Source organism: Salpingoeca rosetta (genome assembly GCF_000188695.1).
Source record: "Salpingoeca rosetta unplaced genomic scaffold supercont1.10, whole genome shotgun sequence".
Lineage (NCBI taxonomy): Eukaryota > Choanoflagellata > Craspedida > Salpingoecidae > Salpingoeca > Salpingoeca rosetta.
Genome location: NW_004754924.1, coordinates 1,479,680 through 1,489,855, shown reverse-complemented (window position 1 = coordinate 1,489,855; position 10,176 = coordinate 1,479,680). Strand labels below are relative to the sequence as shown.

The 10,176-nt window shown below is 54.3% G+C and overlaps 3 protein-coding genes across 4 annotated transcripts in view; 1 reads left to right on the top strand and 2 right to left on the bottom strand.

Moving 5' to 3' along the window:
- Positions 1-331, top strand: part of PTSG_04620 (uncharacterized protein) — a gene marked incomplete at its 3' end in the record, with an annotated part of 5,360 nt that extends 5,029 nt beyond the window's left edge. Inside the window, exon 10 of the mRNA XM_004994656.1 lies at positions 221-331. Within this exon, the coding sequence (XP_004994713.1) occupies positions 221-331 (111 nt within the window). The remainder of the gene's footprint in view (positions 1-220) is intronic.
- Positions 332-499: 168 nt separating this feature from the next.
- On the bottom strand, positions 500-4,344 carry PTSG_04619 (uncharacterized protein; the record flags this gene model as incomplete). The annotated part of the gene is made up of 11 exons (XM_004994655.1): positions 500-633; positions 831-930; positions 1,182-1,333; positions 1,651-1,704; positions 1,928-2,025; positions 2,305-2,449; positions 2,700-2,847; positions 3,129-3,273; positions 3,586-3,749; positions 3,885-3,931; positions 4,125-4,344. The coding sequence occupies 11 exons, from the start codon at positions 4,342-4,344 to the stop codon at positions 500-502; spliced, it is 1,407 nt and encodes a 468-aa protein (XP_004994712.1).
- A 118-nt stretch (positions 4,345-4,462) lies between these two features.
- PTSG_04618 overlaps positions 4,463-10,176 on the bottom strand; it is a 7,367-nt gene continuing 1,653 nt past the window's right edge. For both annotated transcript variants that reach the window (XM_004994653.1, XM_004994654.1), the window contains 12 exons: positions 9,965-10,029; positions 9,741-9,780; positions 9,530-9,588; positions 9,248-9,322; positions 8,889-9,009; positions 8,691-8,764; positions 8,442-8,552; positions 7,446-7,528; positions 7,202-7,307; positions 6,942-7,030; positions 6,726-6,809; positions 4,463-6,467 (listed from right to left, as the gene is read on the bottom strand). In XM_004994653.1, the coding sequence (XP_004994710.1) occupies positions 4,565-6,467; positions 6,726-6,809; positions 6,942-7,030; positions 7,202-7,307; positions 7,446-7,528; positions 8,442-8,552; positions 8,691-8,764; positions 8,889-9,009; positions 9,248-9,322; positions 9,530-9,588; positions 9,741-9,780; positions 9,965-10,029 (2,810 nt within the window). In that variant the 3' untranslated portion in view covers positions 4,463-4,564. The remainder of the gene's footprint in view (positions 6,468-6,725; positions 6,810-6,941; positions 7,031-7,201; positions 7,308-7,445; positions 7,529-8,441; positions 8,553-8,690; positions 8,765-8,888; positions 9,010-9,247; positions 9,323-9,529; positions 9,589-9,740; positions 9,781-9,964; positions 10,030-10,176) is intronic.

The window sequence follows — 10,176 nt, the reverse complement described above, 5'->3', positions numbered from 1 at the left end:
CAACAACAACAACAACAACAACAACAACAACAACAACAACAACAACAACAACAACAACAACAACAACAACAACAACAACAACAACAACAACAACAACAACAACAACAACAACAATAACAACAACAACAATAACAACAACAACAACAACACGCAACACGCAGCACACCACAACATCGCAATACATGCGCTTTGACCTCCACAAACCCTCCCCCCCCCCCAGTGCAACCGGTGCCGGACAGACCTCCACGATGCTCTCGAAGAAAATGCGCAGGGCCATGTGCTTCTCTTTGTCGCTCCATTTCACGAGAATGGGAAGGGGGACGGCCTCTGACGCCTTGAAGAAGGAAGGGAAAGTGCGACAAACGAGTAGACACGCACAACGTGGGCAGGTGGGTCACCGCGTGAGCACGCGTGTGCATTCCGCACGAACAAACACAACACAGTCCACGTGCACCTCCCTCATTGATCGTAATCACCACAACCATCATCATCACCGTCATCACCAGTCACCGCCACCCACTGCCAGCACCTTTGCTGCAATTTCGATAGCGATGTGCGGGGTCCATACGCTGAGAGAGATGGAAGGCTCCAGCGACGTGATGTGGTGGAACCACAGGGGAGGAATGTACAGCACTGGTGTGGCGGGGCAGTTTGGGGGGGGGGGGTGGTAATGTCCAAAGACAAAAGTCAGCAGTGAGCGAAAAGATTCTCACACACATGCCAACACACATATACACATACTGCAAAGGTGAATGCAAGCTCTGGGCATGCATGTGCACCAAAGCAGTCACGGCGCAAAGCACGTGCACACGCGTTTATCCACGACGCACCCTGGCCTGGTTCAAGCACAGCCTCAAGTGCAAGTGTGTGTTGCTTTTGGTAATTTGGAAACGCGTGCTCCTGCTGGAACAGGGGCGAGTCAAGATCAACCTGTACCGGCGAATGAGAGCCATCGTCGTTGTCGGTGAAGGAGCAACGGCGTACCGAGGGAGAAAGGTGAAGGATGAGACGAACAGGAAACACGATACATAGGCATGCCACACACGCACACCCACACACATTCATACGCATGTACACACATTCATACGCACACACACATACACACACGCATGCACACACACACACACACACAAACACACAAACACACAAACACACAAACACACACGCACACTGGCACTCACCTGCACGCTTCGCCCCGCGGGATGGAGAAGGGGGAAGATGTACAGCTGCTGCCACTGCGCCGGCGGAAACAGAAGCACTCGCTTTCGCCCATAGATTTGCACGTAGAAGTTGTGAAACAAATCAAAATGCGCAGGAGTCGACGTTTGCTCGCCTGCACTCATGCAGGTGTGCGCGCGCGAATGTGTGTGTGTGTGTGTGCGTACGTGAGTGTATGTGTAAGTGCGTGAGAGAGAGAGAGTGTGTGTGCGTGAGTGAGAGTGTGTGTGCGTGAGTGAGAGTGTGTGTGTGCGTGAGTGAGAGAGAGTGTGTGCGTGAGTGCGTGCGTGCGTGCGTGTGATGCGTGTGTGTTTGTATGTAGTAGCATGTGCGATGATGATGTGTGTGTGTACCATGCCTGTGTGCGCAAAACGAGCATGCTTTGATTAAAGCGTATTTGTCGGTCACGCAACAGACAACGTTGCATCTCACCCCCGATCCAAATGTGTGTTTGTCGAAACAGGTGCTCCTTTTCCGGTTCAAACCCTTTGTTAACGCAACACACAACAACAATGAGGGGACACGCATGAGTTGCAGTGACGCAAAGGTGACAGAGACAGTGATGTCGGGGCGTGCTTTGAGCATACGCAAAACCACTCACGTAACATTCACGAGGTTGCAGCACATTCACGCACAGACACACACGCACGCACTTACACACGCACGCACGGACGCGCGCGCACACAAGCGCATATATGCGCATACGCACCTGGCTGAATCACCATGAATGGATCCAATGGAAGCACTTGAGAGAGGAAATCGACGCCAAAGTCATCCAACTTCCCAGCGTACACGGCCGTGGGTTGGCTGACGTTGTGGTATGGTGTGACGCACGAATGTAGATGGGAGTACGAATGTGCGTGGTGCATGAGCTCGGAAAACCGTAGCAACTCAACGCATCATATGCAAGCTTGACGAGGCCCAAACAAGAGCCCTTGATCATCGGCCATGCAACAACAACAACAATAACTTAAACAACAACAACAACTTCAACAACTTAAACAACAACAACAACCAATAAGAACCTAAACAACACAGCATCCCAAACATGATTGTCGCCATACGTACGCGTGGTTCTCAACAAACCCTGGTTGGTGCGGTGCGGAGATGTTGTGGATCAGCTCACGGAGTGTCATGTTTGTGACGGTGTATGCACGCCGCTTGTATGCAGCGACGTCTGCGTCGGAGGAGTTCATGGGCGCATTGTGGTAATAGAAAAAGGGCGTGCTGCCTAATGTCGCCGTATCGTATTTGCGTGGCGGTGTTGGAACATTGCAAGGTGTGAGCTCGACACGATGATGGGAGGGAGGCGGACATCAACGCACTACTGTCCACGACCAGATGGCAAAGAGATGGGGAACACCAGCATGCGCAAGGACCAAACATACCCAGCACGCACACAACACATCCACGCACACGCACATCCACATACACACACATACACAGAGACACAGAGACACACGCACACCAACCACAAGCACCTTTCTTGCGCCTGGGCGTGACCTTGACGCGAGAGAGCACCATGTCGCCGTGTGCGTCTGCAAACTTCTGCGGTGTCCATTCGTGCATTGCCGGCCAGAGAGATGCGCTGGTGTTCAGGAGAATCAAGGGCTCATCGAGTTTCGCCACCTGTGATGACGATGCCGTGGCACGTGGTGGCACACACACACACACACACACACACACACACACACACATACACACACATGCACGCATGCACACACCACAGGACAGGTGCGGTGGCCAGTACACGAGAGCTTGAGCAATGAGTACGATAACGAGCACAACAATACTACAACGCCAGCAACCACAGCTTCCACATCATCATCACCAATGTTATTGCAGCCTCTTCGACTTTGTTCACAGTCACCACCACAAACAACAGCCCGCAGTTCGATCGTCCGTCGAACCTGCTCGGCAAAGGGCTTGGACGGATTGGGCGTCCATTTGACGCGCGAGGGCGTGCCGAAGATGGTGACGCCGTCCATGGTTGTGTACTTGAGCACGATTAGGTCGTGCACGCCGTTTCCGTACCGATATGCGTTCTCATGGCCGCTGACGACAGGGCCAAGGCAGGGCATGATACGTGAAGCAAGGTATCAGTGATGCTGTTGGTGAGTATGTGGATGAATGGTCGACGAATGGACACACGGACACACGAGCGCAAAGGGTCTCATCCCGCGCACAAGCACACACGTACAAGGTCACACACACACAAGGTCACACACACACACACGCACACACGTACACACATACACACATACACACATACACACACACGTACACACACACACATACACACACACGCACATTGTCCGCCCTCTTCTTCTACATCTCTCCATCTCTCCCTCCTCCGACCGTACTCACTTGTCCCACTTCACACGCCACCAGTTGGTGGCACGGGCGGGTCCAAGAACTGTGCCTAGACTACCGGCACCGCCATCAGCGTCGCCCCACTTCCAAGCGGGGCCGCGAATCACGCGCGCCTTTATCCTGATTGGATTGGATTCCTCCCAATCCTGCTCTGTCACCTACACATGCGCCCAACAGGTGGGTGTCGTCAGCAGTGCCAGACGTAGGAACAAGTAGTGGTAGCAGCAACAGCAGCAACACAACACATACATACACATGCACATACACACACACGCTCGACGGTTGAATCACACCTCGATTGGTTCCGAGAGGCCTTCACTGTCAGTGGACACTGCAGCTGCTGTTGTTGTGCGTGGAACGATAGAGAAGGTGAGGAGTGAGGCCTTGTCCAAAGTCTAGACGCCTTGGTGTAAGCGCTTCCAAACACACACACACACAACACAACACACACACACACACACAACACACACACACAACACACACACAACACACACACACACAACACACAACACACACACACACACATGTCCAACGTTTGAGGGAGTGAAATGAAATGCCTTGGTCTGCTGGAAGTCCCTCGAACTTGGAGATGAGTGCTTCAAGAGATGACGCTGCGTCTACAGCAGCTGCAGCATCGGCATCTACAGCGACAGCACTCCCTGCACCTTCCTTACCCTCTCCTCCCTCCACACAAGAGAGCACGCTGCTCACAGCCACCATCACAACCACAAACAACACAGCGAACCTGCTCATCTTTGTTTGTTGCTGTCCTGTTTTTTGCCAGCAAACAACAAAACAAAGTTTGTGTTTTTGTCACTGCCCACAGAATTTCCGAACCCCCCCCCCCCCCAATTCGTCTGTTGCATCTCTATCTGCATGTCTGCCGTTTACTTCTTGTTTGTGTACATGTCGTGAGCGACTGCTTTGGTGTGCGCATTCAGTTCAAGTCAATGAGTCGTTCGTGTCACATACATTACATGAGCGTACATCTCTGGTGGCGGGGGCGGCCTGCACGCTCCCCTCCTCTGGACGAGTTAGTGGCCGTAGTTGTGGCATGCACAGGAACGCTGGCACTAGCTCGCTCCATGTTTGCTTCCAGCTTCTTTTCCTCATGCTGCTCCTGTCCACCGGACTCTCCTTGTCCCTCAACATTTCGCTGTGGTCCCGACTCTTGCTTCAGCTGCGCACCCGCTTCCTCTTGCCGCTGTCGCCGAGCAATCAGTTCTGCATACACGTCGAGGATACGGCCATATCCGCTGAGCAGCTTGTCGTACTCCGCTTCCACCCCTCCGCCTGCCTCAGCAGCATCCCCCTTCTCCTCACCCTCGACAGCCACCTCTCTGAATTCCCCATCACCGCTCAGGCGACAGGGGACATCATCTTCATCATCACCATCGTGGTCGTCGTGCGCGCTTGCGCTTGCATGCATCGGACTGTCATCACTTCCCACGACCCTCGAGACACCATCACCATCGCCATCATCTTCGATGCTGGACTGCGCAGTGGAGGCCATGTCTGCTGACGCTTCCTGCGCACTGGGTAACTCGCAGTTCAAGTCATTCTCTTGCGCACTGTCCACCGCGGTGGCTGCCTCGATTCTCTCCTCGCCTTGTTGTTGTTGTTGTTGTTGTTGTTGTTGTTGTTGTTGTTGTTGTTGTTGTTGTTGTTGTTGTTGTTGTTGTTGTTGTTGTTGTTGTTGTTGTTGTTTGACAAGGGCGCGTGCGCGTGCTGCAAAGCCAGTGGGCAACGTTCGTGAGCGATTCATCGTCTTGGTGACAGACACGCGGCTGCTGCGTCGCATCTCCAGCTCCCGCCGCTTCAGCTGCCATTCTTCAAACGCCGACAGCACCCCGCGGCTGCGCTGCACAGCTTCATCGTAGGAACACGTCGGCCCTTGTTGGTGTTGGCTCACGCTCGACATGCCCATGTTGTCCCAGGTGAAGCTGCCGCTGGTGTCCACCTGCGCCTGTCGTGGAGACGTGGGTGACGCGCTCCCTGCAGGCGGCTGCCGCGAAGAAAGGGCACACGGCACGTTTCGTGTATACAGCGACTGGGGACGGTTGCCACACAATCGCGACACGCGGCTGTGCGAGCGACGACGAAATCGTACTGCCGACACCCTCTGCGCTGCACCACCAGATGTCGTGCGAATGAGTGTCGTGGAGGACCTGGTCCACGCACATGCTGGCTGCTGTTGTTGCTGCCGTTGTTGATGTTGCTGTGGCTGCTGCTGCCCTGTCTCGTATCCTTGTCCATGCTTCCCAAGGGCCATGCTTCCTTGTTCGGGTTGTTGCTGTGAGTTCGTTTGCCTGCAGTGATCACTCCCAGCGGGCGCCATTGGCGCAGCTGCTTCATTGGCTGGTGTGTTGCCGGTGCTGTACGCGCTGCCAGTCGTGTCTGTGGCCGATGTGTGAATGGGAGAGGCCGTGGTTTGCGTGCACTCCAATGCAGCGTCACATACATGGCCTCTGCCGAACGCAACGGGGCTAACAGCTCCCGTGTGTGCTGGCCCAGTCGGCGAGAAACCTCCACTCGCGTCTGTGCTCGGTGTTGTGGCTGACGACTGCCTTCCGTCAGCGTACGGCCCTTGAAACTCGGGCCAGTACAGATCACGCACATCCAAATCGTACTCATCGTCACCGTCACCGTCACCACCACCACCACCACCCTTTCCCTGGTACCAGCTGGGGAAGCGCATCGCTCGCTTGCGAACGCTCCGGCGGTTACAGTTGTCAAAGGCGATAGTGAATGGCGTCTGCGGCGGCTGCAGCGGCTGGGGGGAGGTGGTGGTGCTGGTGTGTTCCCTCTCAGATCCGCTGCTCGTGTTCCCGGCGCGTGAACTGCTCCTCCGTCTTTCTGCGGCCAACGACGATCGCCTGCGTGAGGTAGGTGAGCGTTTGGGGGGGGGGAGGGAGGAGGGGAGGAAAAAGTTGTCGGTGATGGCGATGTTGTGGATACGGTTCAGTTAGTCAATCGCGCGCGTGCGTGTGTGTGCGTGCGTCAGAGGAGAGGTGGACAATTCAGGCACCAATCGTACAGATGGCGCTGCATCCGACATTACACACGTAAACACACACACACACACACACACACACAAGAACACGTATGCTCCAAAGGATGGCGTTGTGACGTGCCTTGACTGAGCGCGAGAGATACGTTCAATGACAGCTGTGCCATCTGATTCCACGTTGAAAGACTGTCTGTTGTGTCGCTGGGTCCTGCTCAACGAAAACACGCGAGAACAAGATGTGAGTGCAGCCATAAGAATCACTACGTCATGTCAGCGCACAGCAGCAACAGAAGACAAATGAGTTGCAGCTGACCGGCTCGCCTCCTCGTCATTAACTCACTCGATATGTTCTTGAAGCAGTTTGATCCAGCGGTCAGCCACGATGTTGTCACCTCCTGTTAGGACCGCTCGCGTCGTGCCATTCGAGACCTGGATATGAGTGCAAACAGAACACCGCGATCCAGACAAATGAGTGTCATCGTTTACTTTATTGTATTTCACGCCAGAGCGATGCCCACCTGAGCACTTGCGCAATTATGTTCACTTGGGTTAACGCACACACACACACACACACGCACGTGCACGCGCACAAACACGTACCTGAAAGCACAGGCGGTTTCGCTCCCGGCTCTTCCTGTTCAGCGGCAGCTTCGCAACCACCATCTGGCACTCGGCAAGCACAAACTCGTGTGTGCAAGCCAGCGATCTGAACATCGTGCAAACGTGAGGTACCGCCCATCGCAGGAAACTATGAGCCAATCATTACATCATATCAGCGTGGCCAATTGTTAAACATCCTGCCTTCTCCCCCTCTTCCACTTTAATCTACAAGGGAACAGCTTACTTGTTGGCGGTGCCGCCTGTGAGTCTTGAGGGCTTTGCAAGCAGCAACATATCAGACAGGAGGATGACGCGGATGTGCTTTGTCTGCATCACGCACGCACACACGCACACACAGACGAGCATCATGCACAACCACGCACAGTCGCACACAAAACACACAAGCACATACGAACACATTGTGTCGCAGGTGCACGCAAACTTGTGAGCGAACGCTTACTAACATTGTGAAACCACGCCATGTCCCTTCTTTCACCGCGTTTCTGCTGCCCTACAACAGGTCAGCCTACACGTTCGTCACAACCCACACTGTTTTACCTGAAATGACTTCGAGACAATGGACAGGACGTCCTCAAGGACGACCACGCGATCTGGCTTGACGATTTCGCGCGCAATCCGCCCTTGCAGGCGACGCTGGAGATCCAACAACTGCGCAGGTGCAATGCAATCACCCATCACAAACACGATTATGAGCGTGCGTGCCTCAGAATGCGTGAAGTGGTGTCATGAGACAGCACGCAACTTTGTAGCAGGGAGACATACAGCTAGCCACGTGCGACTGTTCACCTTGAGACGGCTGTCTTGCCGACGCAGCGCTGTGTTGACGTGACAGTTCACCTGTGACACTTGCTCAACCACATCTGCAACGAGGCATTGGCGCAAGCAACAGTTTTCGTGGGTCCCAAGCGTTGAGAATACGCCGAGAATGCGCACGTTCTGGCGCCGGCAAGCGGTCGCAGTGCAAGCAGGTGTACTGGGCGATACCTTTGACGATGAGATAGGATGGGTCTGTCTGCGGCGTGGCCGTGAGCAGTGACTCGAGGAGCAGCTGGTAGCGTGGCAGTCGCTGAATGGGCGCCAGCATCAGCGCCTCCAACCCAAGGTCCTGCAGCAGCGTTGGTTATGTTGTCTAGCCCCAGCCATGTCCCTTCTTTCACCGCGTTTCTGCTGCCCTACAACAGGTCAGCCTACACGTTCGTCACAACCCACACTGTTTTACCTGAAATGACTTCGAGACAATGGACAGGACGTCCTCAAGGACGACCACGCGATCTGGCTTGACGATTTCGCGCGCAATCCGCCCTTGCAGGCGACGCTGGAGATCCAACAACTGCGCAGGTGCAATGCAATCACCCATCACAAACACGATTATGAGCGTGCGTGCCTCAGAATGCGTGAAGTGGTGTCATGAGACAGCACGCAACTTTGTAGCAGGGAGACATACAGCTAGCCACGTGCGACTGTTCACCTTGAGACGGCTGTCTTGCCGACGCAGCGCTGTGTTGACGTGACAGTTCACCTGTGACACTTGCTCAACCACATCTGCAACGAGGCATTGGCGCAAGCAACAGTTTTCGTGGGTCCCAAGCGTTGAGAATACGCCGAGAATGCGCACGTTCTGGCGCCGGCAAGCGGTCGCAGTGCAAGCAGGTGTACTGGGCGATACCTTTGACGATGAGATAGGATGGGTCTGTCTGCGGCGTGGCCGTGAGCAGTGACTCGAGGAGCAGCTGGTAGCGTGGCAGTCGCTGAATGGGCGCCAGCATCAGCGCCTCCAACCCAAGGTCCTGCAGCAGCGTTGGTTTTCGCCATGTTGGTGCCACGAGTGTAAGACAACGGACAGGGCTGACAGAGCATGTGCGATGCAACAAGAGGCCACAATGCACGTTGTTGTTGTTGTTGCTGCTGCTGTTGTTGTTGTTGCTGCTGCTGTTGTTGTTTGTGTTTGCATGTGTATGTGTGTCTGCTCCACCTCCCGTGCCTTTACGCGGCATGCTTGCCCGGCGTAGACGACAGAGCACTGACTTTGCTTTCCGGAAGCGACGTTTGCATGTCCTTGAATTGGCGAAACCGCTTGTTCTTCCTTGCATTTTGATTGATCTGACACAATCAAGACAGTGTGTATGTCATTGGTGGTGGTGGTGGTAACGTGCGAGTGTGAGTGTGTGAATGTCAGTGCGGCGTGAGTAATACTGCGCATGTGGCGTGCTCTTGCCAAGAGAACATTGGATGCTTGATGTTGTGGCAATCAATGCCTTGCACTCACTCGTTCCCACTCGTGTTCACACATATGCACACACAGCGCACCTTCTCCATGGACCCTTCGAAGCTTTCAGCATACAGCGAGTACACCTTCAAGAACGGTGCTTGATGATAGATGCAAACGCCAACAGCAAGGGAAAGACAGGATGGGGAGTTGCATGACATGCCATGAGTGACGCCAAACACAGGCCATCTCGTGTGTACAAGCATGGATGACACCCGACTCGTAGCACTTCTCATTTCAATACAAACGTACCCATGCTATGAAAGGCCTGGACGATGCCATCATTGTGCATCTGTTGCAGGCATCATGATGGGCGCTGCGATGAGGAACTTGTGTGTTGGAAAGAACGGCCATCACCATAACGCTGTCGCAGACACAGGTAACAAAAACGGAGGGAGGAAGAGGGGTCTGCCTTTTTGCAGGCGCACATAGGGTTGCTTTTTCGCAGGCACGCATGGGGCTGTCATGCTACCAACCGCAGCCAGGAGCGCTCGATTCACCGCCAGCAGCATCTCAAGGTTGTTGAAGATGGATGTCACATCTGTACCCGAGGACAGCGCCCACGTACAAGTTCATCAAGATTCAAACCCATTAACCCCTGACAGGAGACAGCACACACACACACACACACACACGCACATATACATGTACACATGCATACGCGCAGACACACACGCACACAAACGCA